This window comes from Phycodurus eques, chromosome 19 (assembly GCF_024500275.1).
Source record: "Phycodurus eques isolate BA_2022a chromosome 19, UOR_Pequ_1.1, whole genome shotgun sequence".
Lineage (NCBI taxonomy): Eukaryota > Metazoa > Chordata > Actinopteri > Syngnathiformes > Syngnathidae > Phycodurus > Phycodurus eques.
Window position 1 is genome coordinate 1135476 of NC_084543.1, and position 13793 is coordinate 1149268.

The following is a 13793-nucleotide window of genomic DNA, read 5'->3' on the forward strand; positions in this document are numbered from 1 at the left end:
GCCGATCCCCAGAACTGTGAGGCAGATGTGCTAACCAGTCGGTCCACCGTGCCGCAATCGACTAACTTAAAGCATACAAATATGACAGGTCTACTGATAATGCAGTAACCAGCGCTGCGGCCTCCACAAAAGCGCAAACGTTAAACATTATGCGTCAACAATGTCAATGACCTCGCTAGCGTGTTACTGGTGGAGACGAAGGGCGGTGACCCCCCCCCCCCCCCCCCACCACCACCACCACCACCACCACCAACCCCCAATAGCCAAAAGCAGACTGAGCGTAACAAAACAACTTTTAATTCTTCAAGCAGCCAACAGGAAGTTCCTCTAAAAATATTCTGTTAATCAATTATTCTGCTTATGTGGAGAAAACCAAAGAAGCCGAGCGTGGTCACGTTGCAGCTTCTTGATTTTGCCCCACTTTAATTTCACACAATGCTTTCTCAAAAAAGGTGACGGTTGTCGTGGTAGCAGCTATACAAAACATCAAATGGAATTGAGTGCAAAAAGATTCCCTTGGTGTAATTGACCCGTGCTCAATCGGAACTTCGCAGACCGCAGCGTCTCCTGAACTCCTGACCTCGCTCGTGCAGCCACTTGTTGGACACTGAGGTGAAAGAGACAATTTCATTTCGGAGACCTCCTAGATAGTTCCTCAAATGTCCGAGGAAAATCCTTTCGGGGCGATGAGGGAGTCAGGAACGAGTTCACGATTCCTGCGTTCGGAATCATTCCCGACTCCCGAATCGTGTGGCGGATAGGGAGGGATTCCCAAAACAACCGTTGACATTACTTTGAAAATCAATCAATCGTGTGAGAGTGCTAACTTCTTTTGTGGCAACTCACCCCACTTGCTCCCCACCAGGACAGGACAGGCGGCGTGTCGGGTTTGATAGTCTCCCTTTCCGTTGAGCCGAAGATTGTACCAGAAGACTGCCGATCCCTGCACGTACACAATATCATATACGTATACGTATAGAACAACCACTGACGCCTGACACTTCATTAGGTACGCGCCCTGGACTGTTGGTTTGCAGTGGTGATTGCTTCACATTGAGATGCGTTTCCAATTTGAATATTTTGAGCCTCTCACAAGCGGACCCCAACGTCGGCCAGAGTAGAAGAGTCCGGTTGACTGGGTACATAATGAAGTGGCGCCTGAAAACCGAAAAAGAAGCGCAGCGGACCTTGATGGGCCAGACAACGGCGCCCACTTCAGGGAAGACGGTGGCGCCCCCTGCCGGCACGTCGCTTATCTGCAGCACAAAATGGGGAAGCTGGGAAAAAGCCGAAATCGCGGTTTTTCTTGACAAAGCGTGAGTGAAGTAAAGTGTGCTGTACTGACGTAAAGGAGCCAGGTGGCGATTCGGTTTCCTGTGCCCAAATGTGCGTACGGTTCAGGAACCTCGTCCTGTGAAAAACTCGACATGTATGTACATACGTACAGCCAGTATAATGCCATATGTTTATGGACGAATGAGAAAAAGGCAAGTGTGGCGAGTCTCCGTCACAGACGTCAACGCAGCCGATGAATGGAGCCGGCGGCCTCGCTAATATCTTCTGATTATTTTTGCCCGTTTCCTCTCTCTTTCTCTTTTGGGGGGGGGGCTCGAACTGATTCGTAGCATTCCCGTTACTTTCAACTGGGAAAGATGATCGGAGTGTTTCGGGTTAAGAGCACGAGCACCGAACAAATGAAACTCTTATCTTAAGGCGTGACTATGTGGGGGCGCGGTTTTTATCGGCGTCGCCGATCGTCATTTGTTCCGTCGTGTTCTTGCCGTGCGAGCTTGAGAGAAGGTCAAATGAAGTTGTCCCGTAAATGTTATAGTTCATCCATTGATTTCACCCAAAAGCATTTTTGTGAGCAGCGTACGCGTCACAGCGCGGCGAAGCAGCCGTCGTTTACGTGTCCATATTTACCCCCTGGAAGTCGAAATGCGGTTCGTACTGTCCTCCGACGCCGTAGTTGACCACCTGCACAAACAAACACCGAGTGAAACACTCGCACAATTTGCACTTGCGGTGGAAGCCCGCGATTGGCTGGCCGCAGCGACTGACTGGGCTGCAGCGCAAATAGGGAACGTTTGGGGATCTTCGATGCCCATCAGAATTGCATTGAAAGAAATGCATTTTCGTCCACCTCCAATATTTGTAGGGGGTTTTAAATCTGTGCTTGGTATGTGGGCCTCCGCCGTGTTAGATTGATTTCTTTTGGGACGAAGGCGAGGAGGCCGACGTGGAGAACGTCTCACCTGCAGCTCCTCGGCCGTGGACGTGTCCAGGCCCGTGATGTCCCCCATTCTCCTGACCGCTCTGTCCACCCCCGCGTGCTGCTTGTCGGCCAGCCAGGCGCTGAGGAGCAAGAATACGTGCGAGTTGAAAAAGTCGACACACCCCTGTTCAAACCCCAGGTTTTTGTCATGAAATGACAAAAGAAATCTAAAGTCATGTCAACAAATGTTCCAATGTGACCTATAATCTACTCAATGAATTCAATTGTGGGGGTGGGGGGAACTGAGATAATGTGGTTGCAAAACTGTGCACACCCGCTAATAACTAGGCGCGTGCCTGTGTTCAGAATGAACCAATGACATTCAAATCCATGTGAAATGGAGGTCAGCACACACCTGCCCTGATTAACCCCAAATGAAGCCCAGCTGTCCGAATAGGCTTTTCCTGACATTTTTGTACAAGCCGCGGTCCACGGCGTAAGACGCATCTCCTCGTTAAAAGGTATCAGTCAGGAGAAGAGTACAAAACAATTTCCAAGGCGTTAAATATAGCACGGACCACAGCGAAGACAAAATAGGGCCTAACAGTTACATCACCAAGAACTGGACGTCCCTCCAAAATGGATGAAAAGACGAGAAGAAAACTGGTCAGGGAGGCCGACGGCAGCGTTTAAGGAGCTGCGGGAATTTCGGGTAAGTAGTTGCCGTTAAATACACGTCACACCAAGATCCCGTTGTCTCTAAGGGGTAAAAGCCGACGAGAACATCTGAACTTCCTTTGGGGTGGATCCGAGGCCGGTTGAAATGGTGGCCGGTGAGTGCTGATTGAACATCAGAATCAGAATCAGAATCAGAATCATCTTTATTTGCCAAGTATGTCCAAAACACACAAGGAATTTGTCTCCGGTAGTTGGAGCCGCTCTAGTACAACAAACAGTCAATTTACAGAACACTTTGGGGACATAAAGACATTGACAAAAAACAATTGTGCAAAAAGATGCAGAGTCCTCTAGCACTTAGAGCAGTTCGAACGACTAATATTGCAATAGTCCGGTGCAATGACCATTGTGCAAAGGGCGCTGAGACTTCAAGGAGTGTATGCGGTTTAAAGTGACAAGTAGTGCGATCATCTGGGACAATGTCGGTTGTGCAAATGTTACAGATACTCCTCAATCAGTGTGCAAATGGAGCAGATGCTACTCTGGCACGAGTGGCCAGTATATGCAAATAGTGCAGCATGGCGAGACAACTACAGTGAGTGCACGAGTCATACATCATTGGCCCCACAGAAATGTGACAACGAACTCAAGTCAAAAAATTGCCAGCTTGTTGTAATGGAATTATAGGTTAGGTGTTTAAGAAGTTGATCGCAAGAGGGAAGAAGCTGTTGGAATGTCTACTAGTTCTAGTTAGCGTTGATCGGTAGCGCCTACCTGAGGGAAGGAGCTGGAAGAGCTGGTGACAGGGGTGCAGACGGTCCGAGAGGATTTTGCACGCCCTTGTCTTAGTTCTGGCAGCGTGCAAGTCCTCAATGGTGGGTAGGGGGGTACCGACAATCCTTTCAGCAGTTTTGATTGTCCGTTGCAGTCGGAGCTTGTCCTTTTTTGTAGCAGCACCAAACCAGACTGTGATGGAAGAACACAGGACCGATTCGATGACCGCTGTGTAGAACTGTCTCAGCGGCTCCGGTGGCAGGCCGTGCTTTCTCAGAAGCCGCAGGAAGTACATCCTCTGCTGGGCCTTTTTGAGGACGGAGTTGATGTTGTTCGCCCACTTCAGGTCCTGAGAGATTGTAATTCCCAGGAACTTGAAGGTCTCGACGGTTGACACAAGGCAGCTGGACAACGTGAGGGGCAGCTGTGGCGAAGGATGCCTCCTGAAGTCCACGATCATCTCTACCGTCTTGAGCGTGTTCAGCTCCAGGTTGTGTCGGCCGCACCGCAGCTCCGGCCGCTCCGCTTCCTGTCGATATGCAGACTCGTCACCGTCCTCGATGAGGCCGATGACAGTGGTGTCATCTGCAAACTTCAGGAGCTTGACAGTCGGGTTCGCTGAGGTGCAGTCGTTCGTGTAGAGAGAGAAGAGCAGCGGAGAGAGGACACAACCTTGGGGCGCCCCAGTGCTGATGCTGCGTGTGGATGAGGTGGCCTCCCCCAGCCTGACCTGCTGTGTCCTGCCCGTCAGAAAGCTGTAAATCCACTGGCAGATGGCAGGTGAGACGCTGAGCTGGAGAAGCTTGGTTGAAAGGAGTTCAGGGATGATGGTGTTGAACGCTGAGCTGAAGTCCACGAACAGGATCCTCGCGTAGGTCCCTGCACTGTCGAGGTGTTCTAGGATGAAGTGCAGTCCCATGTTGACTGCATCATCCGCAGACCTGTTCGCTTGGTAGGCAAACTGCAGGGGGTCCAGCAGGGGACCTGTGACACTCTTGAGGTGGTCCAGCACGAGACGTTCAAAGGACTTCATGACCACAGATGTCAAAGCGACAGGCCTGTAGTCATTCAGACTAGAGATTGCAGGTTTCTTGGGGACTGGAATGATGGTGGAGCGTTTGAAGCAGGATGGAACTTCGCACATTTCCAAAGATCTGTTAAAGATCTGAGTGAAGACTGGAGCGAGCTGGTCCGCGCAGACTTTGAGGCAGGATGGGGACACATGGTCCGGTCCTGTTGCTTTGTTAATCTTCTGTTGTTTGAAGATGCGTCTCACATCCTGTTCATGGATGGTTAACGCAGAAGTCAGAGGTGTGGTTGTGGTCGCGGGTGCGGCCGGGTGGGTGTGTGGAGTGAAACTGTCCTTTTCAAATCTGCAATAGAAGGTATTCAAGTCGTTGGCTAGTGTGCTATTGTTCTCAGCTTGGGGGGGTCGTCGCTTGTAATTAGTCAGCGATTGGAATGCACGCCAGACTGATTTCGAGTCGTTCGCGCTAAACTGTTTTTCCAACTTTGCTGCATAGATCCTCTTTGCAATGTTAATTTCTTTAGTAAGCTGGTTTCTAGCTCGATTATACAGGGCCCTGTCCCCGCTCTGATATGCATCTTCCTTAGCTTGGCGAAGCTGCTTAAGTTTAGCAGTGAACCACGGCTTGTTGTTGTTGAATGTCCGAAATGATTTTGTTGGTACACAAACCTCTTCACAGAAACTGATATAGGATGTGACAGTGTCCGTATATTCATCCAGGCTGCCAGCTGAATTTTCAAAGACACTCCAGTCTGTGCAGTCTAAACAGCTTTGAAGTTCCATCTTTGCTTCATTGGTCCACTTTTTGACTGTTTTCACTGTAGGCTTCGCACATTTAAGTTCTTGCTTGTACGTCGGTATTAAGTGAATTAAGCAGTGATCAGACGAGCCCAGGAGAACATGCGTTTGAATGTGATCGGTTCATTCTGACGTAGAGGGTGTGCACACTTGTGCAAACATGCTCTGGCGTTTGACTTCCCCTCTCCAAAACAGCTATATTTTGTACAGGTTATCGGTCATATTAAGTTTTGAAATGATTTATCTTGGTCATTTTTTTTTTACACTACCAAAACCTGATTTTGAACGGGAGTGTTGTCGACTTTTTTCATGTCATGTTTCAGTAGTTTGCAAAAAAAAAAAAAAAAAGAAGCCTTACTCTTCATGTATTTTTTTGAATAAGAAATGTCTCATTTTAAATCATTTTTTTCAATGTCTTGCTACATAATCCGAATCATCTTTATTTGCCAAGTATGTCAACAACACACAAGGAATGTGTTGTTTATTAATAATATCTGACATAAATCATGTTCTTTTTCAATTCTTTCCGTACATCGCGAAACCTTTTTTACGATGCGTAAATGTCATTTTTGAAATCCGACGACAAACGTTATTTTCAATAGAAGAGCAATTGCGTCCATTCGGTCGCGCTTACTTCTGGGAGATTCTGGAAGGAACTGCCAAACCTTCGTTCGTCCTGCCGTCGCTCACTTTGGAGCGCGCGAGCTAGCTCGGCCATCGCACGATTGTCGGCCGCAGAGAGAGAACGAGATGGGAAGAGAAACAGAAAGATGCATCACGCCGAGTTTTGCAAAGAGCAGAAAGATCAAATCGTGTGTGGATTCATCAAGGCCTTTTTTTTTTTTTTTTTTTTTTTTTTGCAACGCCGGAGGACAACAACAAGCATTTCATCTTCAACCTGCAAACAAAACTATTCTGAAGAAAACAATTGTCGAAAGCAAGTTTATCATTTGTACTTTTCTTTGAAAACAACATTTTCATCCACATGTTCGCACGCTGTTTTGTGTTTTGGAAACAAAAGCGTAGCGGACTCACTTTGGGTTTGGCCAACTCTTTGATTATTTCCATGTCGTCGTCCGACGCCACGTCGTGATAGCGAACGATGCGCGGGCGGTCCCACACGTCTTCCTCTTTCGCGGGACCGATCCGGAGGTTGGGATGGCCCCGGTTGTCATGGTAACGGCAGAAGAGGCGGCTCCGTCTGCGCGGCGTCTGTCGGGAAGACGAGGCGAGAGAGAGTACAGGGTACCGGCGTCGCGAATTCACGGCGTCCGCTCACCAACTCGACGCTGTCGCCGCGACACAGCCGCTCGTACGCGCCGCCGTAGCTAGCTCGACCCCTCGTGAGCGTCTCCGGCGTCTCCTCGCCCGTCTTCTCTTTCGCCAGTTGGTACTTAAAGTACTTGAGGTTGGCGTTGGCTCGCTCATTTACCGGATCTAAAGAAACGGAAAAAAACAAAAAAATAGACTCTGAATTCTGTATCTCGGCAGACGTTCGGCTTTGGTGACGCGAATGTTCTACGTGGAGAGTTTTGAGGGGCGAGTTAACCGCGGTAACCGCGCCGGGACGGTTCGAAGCCTGCCCGAACGCGACTCTAGGCCGCGGAACGACGACGGCTACAAACGTAGCCTCTCTCGGTCGTGTGCTTCGTGTGGTTTCCGTTCCTTCGTGCGAGGGTGACGAAAGAGTACCGAGACGAACCGCGGCCAAACGAAAGCGCACGAGCGAACGAGGGCAACGGCAAGTTGCCCGTCGCACGTGGCGAAGCGGACGTCGGCGCCGTCGCCGGGTCAGCGGAGCTTCCTTGCGGTCGACTCACCGATCTCCAGCAGCCGCTCGGCGGACTCCTTGGCTCTCTCCAGATCTCCTTGCTTGTAGAGGGAGTAGCCGCGGTAGTCCAGGAGGGTGACGGCGTCAACGGTCGCGGGCGTCTCGCCCCGCTCCAGCTGCCGGAGAGCCTGAGACATCCACAGCTCGGTGTGGTAGAAGTCGTTCGCCTTGTACGCCACCGTGCCCAGGTCGTAGCAGTCGTCCGCCGTCAGGCCGCCGCGGAGCCGAGAGGTTCCTGCGTCGGGGACGGGAACTGTACTTCGGAGTTCTACAGTCCGGGTCTAACACAGTAGAACCGCACGGCATTTGCGATTTCACCTACTCTCGTATTGTTGGTGGAACCTTTTTTTTTTGTTTTTTGTGAGCCTTTTCTCAGCTATTTTTCTTGGGTTTTCAGCAAATTCCTGGGGGGGGCGATAGCGTCCATCGATAAAATAGGTGAATTTGCAAATCGCGCGAACGGGTAGGGGTTGGCCGCACAGCCAGCCACGCGTATGCAGTGCAGACATGCATTCACGTAGACGGAGAGGACGCGAAGAAAGAAGAATAGCAACAAACGTGTCCCGCGGCCGTCGGACATCGCGGGGCTCGTCACCTGGCAGCTCCCCTTTGGCGAGGCTGTCGGTGTCCAGCTCGTACGTGTCCTGCAGCCTCAGGAGGGCTTCGGCCACGCCCGTCCGGTCCCCCTCGTCGGGGAAGCGCCGCCTCCCGACGGCGACGTCGGAGACGAAACCTCAAACGCGAGGGACGGATTGTCAAAACTCACTTCTCGGGTACTTTTGGGGGCCGACGGTTGAGATTTGCGGCGTGTTCGGCCGGTGTTCACCGTGAGAGACGTCGGTGAGCACCAGGCTCTCCAGCTCGCTCCACTTTCTGTCGATCCGGTTCAGAAGTTTAAAGGCGTTCACGGGATGGCCCAGGAATCCTTCGGGGTCCTCGAGGGCAAACGCCGAGAGGTCAGCCAGCTTCTGAGCCCACCTGAGTACACGCGCAGACGTATTTGGCCGGTGAGTGTCGCCCGCCCCAAATCGGAACATGTTGACGCTACGGTGGTCTCCAACCTTTTGATCCGCTCCAGTTTGTTCTCCTCAGCTCGGATGTAATCCTCCAGCGAGGCCACCAGGTCCTGCTCCGTGTACAGCAGCTCCGTCATGTGACCTGACGGCACCCGCGCAAACGCACGTTGTCGTTACACTTATTGCGCTTGTGTGGCTTTGGAATCGTTGCGTATCGACGCCGCGAGACTTAAAACAGGCGGGACCATAAAGCATCAACTCCATGCATCGAGCATGTACACAGTCATGGACCCGTGGTACATAAATGACTGTAATCACTGGTTCAATGAATATGCACACGTGACCTCACACAGACGAACACATGTGCGCACTCGCACTTTACGCAAACATGTCAGGACAAATAGTATATTAATAACAAGAACGACACTCGAGCAGACTCACCGATGGAGGTGTAGAACTCGTCGTCAGCCGAGGATGAGCCGATGACCACCAACAAGAACCAACAGAGCGCCATGTCTAAATGGACCATACTATATGAATGACTTGCTTCTCCCAATCACTATTGTTGAAGCCTACGAGAACAGCCGAACTTGATTCGGGGTTCATCAGAGGCACTCGCAACGGTGGGCGCTGTGTGCCGACGACCAGTGCTACGAGGGTGTGCGCACTTGCGCGACCACATCACGGCCATTGTTTATTCACAGACCCCCTCTTGAAATGATTTTTTCTTTTTTGATCTGAAGCAGGCGGCACGGTGGGCGACTGGTCAGAGCGTCTGCATCCCAGTTCTGAGGACCGGGGTTCGATCCCCGGCCCCGCCTGTGTGGAGTTTGCGTGTCCTCCCCCGTGCCTGCGTGGCTTTTCTGCGGGCACTCCGCTTTCCTCCCGCATCCCAAAAACATGCATGCGATGCGAGGTTAATTGGCAGCTTGAAATTGCCCGTAGGCGTGCCTGTGAGTGCGAATGGTCGTTTGTTTACGTGTGCTCCAGCACGCCCGCGAGCCGCGTGAGGAGAAGCAGCTCAGAAAATGGAAGGATGGGTGGATGATCTGAAGCAGCATGTGAGCCCAGTGTCAACACGTGATGTCAACTTTGACCTCTGGAAGTCATTCCGGTTCATCAGCCCGATGAGTCAAAGAACGCCGCCGCCTATCGTTTCATTACCAACATCGTTACGGGCCGTAATTATTTGGCGCTGAAAAATGAGCACGAAAGATGAACTAACTGTATCGAGCTCCAATTCGATTGAACTTTTTTTTTTTTTTTAAGACATTAAACATTACTTTCTATTCCTGAAATGACTAGTTTATTCTCCTTCATTCTTGCAATAAATCACAAACAAAACACGGGTTGTGTGAACATACAAGAAAAATACATCATAAAATTGAAACACAAATAATATTTGGTTTTCACTTTACGTTTTAAAAATACATCCTCTTAAAGTATAATTTCCTTCTAAATCCCCCCCCCCCCAAAAAAGTTGAATACAATCTGCAAGACTTTTGCTGTAGATACAATTAGATATGAAGCTTATGAAGTGCCAAAAAATTAAAAAGTAAAAATAATACTCATATAATATAAATGAAGAGGCAGGCTAATTATGTGCCCAAAAATAATAATGCCAAAAAGATTGTCAAGGAACTGCGACGCACCTGCGACGTTGACCTGATGAAAGGTCAAGGGGCGCTGCCAGGTGCCGGCAGCAAGCAATCAAGGCGCGTCTCTGACTTTGGCTTTCACCGACTCCGAGTCGCTTCTGTGAGACGATTTTCGCCGCACCTGCTCGTCTTTTGTTTTGCGTGTCATCAGCGAGTTGGACTGGACTTTCCTGTCAGCGCAGGTTCTACCAAGATCGTCGGGCGACCTCGCCGCCATCTTGGATGTGGCAAAATGTCACCACCGAAAATATTATTAATTCATGTTACAACTGCTCCCAAAAGGTTGTTGTTGTTGTTGTTGTTGTTGTTTTCCTCGACGAGACAACCAACGTTCAACTATTTTTATTCTCTACACGTCCATCGTTGCTGAACACCATTTTGTCCTCTGAATTGGAATTTAGGAGTATTGTAGTTACGGAGCTAAGGAACTCCCGATGACGTCACCACTCAATGCTATCCTCAAATGGATCAGCAGGGGGCACGGTAACCCTGATGAAATAATAAATTCCTCAACAAATTACATGCACAGTAATATTACAGTCAGGTATATCATTTTTGAATACAATCACAAACTTAAATTCACGACAGAAACAAGCGCGAATAGGGAAAAATAGCACTTTACAGTATTGCACTATATCAAAACGAATAAAAATAATAAAATAGAATGCCAACAAATGAACTTTTTCCCTATTTTTTTCTATTCACGGAACTTAATCCTCTTCATTCGTTTTTTTTCCCACCGCACTTTCCTCACTTTCAGCAGCATCTCCATCTTTTCACGTAGTTTAGACACTTTTTTGTCTGTATATCTGAAGTAATTGATGCGTATACAGGTAAAATGATGACAACTACCAAACTAAAAAGCAAACTTCTCAGATGTAACGTAACTATAAAAACTGTTAAAGTTTTAAAAAAAATAATAATAATAATTTTAAAAGGAAAGGAAACAAGAACTCATTTTGTTGTTGGGGTGTTTGACAACAAACCTGCAAGAAAGGAGAAAAAAAACTCTACATCATAAAATTACTCTATTAACGCAGATCTCGTTTGAATATCGATTCACAAAGAATGAACGGCGACTATTTGAGGAAATCGGGCGTCAGTCGATGTAGCGCGCCGGCCGCCTGAATCCTTCGCCGTAGCGTTGTTTCTTCACCACGCTGCGCACGAACACCTCGAGCGGTGGAACGTCGGTCAAAATAGATCCTCAGGAAACGTTTCTCCGGCCCGGCGCCTAACCTTTCCGGCGACCCGGCCGTCCGGCGCAAAGGCCCACCGCGGGCCGCACGATTCTGTTGCCTGGCAACAGCACGGGCACGCCGGCGATGGTGTCGTCCGCCGGCAGGGCCGAGCGACCGGGCGAGTCGCAGAGGTTTTCACAATTAATCGGTGGAATCTTTCACGTTTGGGGCGTACGTCCCGCTCCATCTTGGACTCGGCGAGCCCGTCGTGGTCGGCGCAGTGCACCGTGAAGACGACGGCGTTCGCGGCAGGTAAGCAGTTCTTCCACAACCGTCGAGCTGCCAACACAGGAAGAAATGTCAATGTATTCTACGCAGCTGAACTCTACTTAAATGGACTGCGCTCTTTTGTTTTTGTTTTTAAATGAAGCAACTATTCCATACACAGTTTGAAGGTTTATTCAGCGATACATTTGCAGGCCACTAGAGGGATCCCTGGTACCACGCTGAAAATCAGTGGAACGGCTCGTTCGGAATAATTCCAACGATTTCAAGACATTGAAATCGCGAATGTAGTCCAGCGCTTCTGAGAGGGTCTCGCTGGCCCCGACGGAAGCCGATCACACCTCACCTCGCACGCGTCCTCCGAGGTCGAAGGTGATGAACGTCACGCCGCCGATCGTCAGCTCTTCGCCCGCTCGGGAGACGCAACGGTCACTCGATCAGGTACGCGGACGAGGCGGTGATCATTTGTGCGCAAAATGGCTTCCTTACTGGGATGCAGCGTGGGAACGTGCTGGCGCAGTCGGTTGTCTTTTAGCCCGCATTGTCCGGGCCAGGAAGACCAGCTTCCCTGGAGGAAATATGGGAAGAGTAAAAAGGTCCAAATGTGGCAAGAGAACTTCGACTGGTGGCCTTAAATGGGACTCCGCTGGGAAAGAGTGCTTACCAAGCAGATGCAAAACACGACTGAAACTCTACTTTTTTAAATTGTCAATTCCATTAAATCACATAATATACCTTCTGGACATGAGGAGTGAATTGTTGACTGACAAGTTTTAATGGTAGTCAACTGGTAACTCCGTGACAGTGGAAAGTAAGCGGTAAAATGACCATGAACATCGGAAAAGAGTTGCTAGCTTCAATCAGCATGAATAGCATAACATGGCAACAGTCGTCGTGACGTTTTGCTTGTCATTTTTACATATCCATCCATTTTCTGTAGCGCTTGTCCTCGCGCGGGTCACGAGCCTAACCCAGCCATCTACGGGCGAGAGGCGGGGGACACCCTGAACTGGTCGCCAGACAATATTTCAACTTGATTTCTCTGGGGAAGTATTCTTATTTGGCTGCAGACAGCAAAGTAAAGTAAAGCAAAGCTAAAGAAAAGCAAACAAGCTGTACGATGTGCTAAAGTTACATATTTGCATAACACCTGTACATGAAAGCATTTGATCAATAAAAGGTTCATAACAGGCTAAAGAATCATGCACAGTATCGCTCACTCGCTTTTAATCGATGATATTGGGATGAATGAGGTGAGTTGTAGTGTTCCAGTCGTTTGGAACAAAGAAAAATTAAAACAATTACACTTTATACAACCAGTAAATTCTTTTGTACATTCTAGTTTATTGGCTCACTCACCACTTTGTGACACCGTTCCCATCTCGAATGATGACGTCACTTGGTACGTTCTCACAGTAGTCAAGACTTGTTTGGCGTTTCAGGAGACTAATTAAACCAATTAAGACATGTTTGGCGTTCCAGCGAGCAGGTTTGTCTTGTCTTTGTCTTGGTGTGCTCGTTAACGTTTCGCTATGATGATGCTAATTACTGTACATGGGGAGCGAGCTAGCCCGAGCGAACACTGCTCAGCTTGTTGTCGATTGCTAATTATTCATAGGGAGTGCCGAACTGAAATGTAAGTGAATAGAATGGGTTTGGTTGTCTCTTTTCAACAAGTGGCTTACTGTGAATGACGTCACCTCGTCAATGGTCTCCCTGGAAACAGTCAAGCGGAGATCTTCTTCGGTTGGTAAAATGACTCACGTGAACTCACGAGCGCCCTCCCTTTCCCTCGTCCTGTTCGTGTAATGACGGAGAGCCGACGTCACAAAGTCTCCATTTTTGCTTTTGTGAGGAGGGTTGGATTGAGTTTGTATTTATCATAGAGGTGGACAAAACCGTACTCACTCTCTGTACCTGAGTAGAAGTACGGAAGGTAGAAAGGAAAAAGGTCCGGATTCAGAACTCCTTTTAAGTACAAGTAAAGACTGAAATGTACAAAAGCAAACAGGATTTTTTTTCCCCCATTGTCAATTATTGTATGCAGTACCCGTTTTGATAACTTAAATATATGTGTATTTTTGTAGTTTCCGTCTAACAGGCCTACTTTGACAAAAATATGAGTAGAACAGTAAACGTCTATATTTAAATAAAGGGAGTCAAAGCAAAAGTTGTGAGAAAAATAAAATACTGAAGCACAGATGCTTGAAAAAAAAACTAAGTACGGTAATAAACTGTTTGTATCTCGTTACTGTCCACCACATCCAGTTTGGACCAAGTTTGCATGTATACGATAGTTTATTAGTAACATCATAAACATACATTTATTG

At 48.6% G+C, this 13793-nt stretch overlaps 1 protein-coding gene across 4 annotated transcripts; it reads right to left on the minus strand.

The window, feature by feature from the left end:
* Positions 1-280: 280 nt before the first annotated feature.
* LOC133417661 (prolyl 4-hydroxylase subunit alpha-1-like) lies at positions 281-13168 on the minus strand. 4 transcript variants are annotated; one of them, XM_061705613.1, is made up of 17 exons: positions 12823-13168; positions 11810-12031; positions 9992-11517; positions 8781-8855; positions 8385-8481; positions 8150-8301; positions 7919-8056; positions 7313-7558; positions 6772-6929; positions 6528-6704; positions 6127-6197; positions 2256-2355; positions 1924-1977; positions 1346-1411; positions 1188-1256; positions 847-943; positions 281-607 (listed from the first exon to the last, which is right to left on the minus strand). In XM_061705613.1, the coding sequence occupies exons 4-17, from the start codon at positions 8851-8853 to the stop codon at positions 537-539; spliced, it is 1569 nt and encodes a 522-aa protein (XP_061561597.1). In that variant the 5' UTR covers positions 8854-8855; positions 9992-11517; positions 11810-12031; positions 12823-13168; the 3' UTR covers positions 281-536. The 4 variants fall into 4 exon arrangements, with proteins under 4 accessions (XP_061561597.1, XP_061561596.1, XP_061561598.1 ...); XM_061705612.1 differs by lacking the exons at positions 9992-11517; positions 11810-12031; positions 12823-13168 and having other exon boundaries at positions 8781-8868; XM_061705614.1 differs by lacking the exons at positions 1188-1256; positions 1346-1411; positions 9992-11517; positions 11810-12031; positions 12823-13168 and having other exon boundaries at positions 8781-8868.
* Between the last annotated feature and the right edge of the window lie 625 nt (positions 13169-13793).

Bases quoted from the DNA above. Each gene is read 5' to 3' on its own strand.
- LOC133417661 (XM_061705612.1), bottom strand. From the start codon at position 8,868: ATGGTCCATTTAGACATGGCGCTCTGTTGGTTCTTGTTGGTGGTCATC. The intron at 8,057-8,149 runs GTGAACACCGGC...CTCGCGTTTGAG, and splicing joins GCTCACCGACGTCTCTCACG to GTTTCGTCTCCGACGTCGCC. The intron at 6,705-6,771 runs GTGAGCGGACGC...TCTTCCCGACAG, and splicing joins GCGGCGACAGCGTCGAGTTG to ACGCCGCGCAGACGGAGCCG.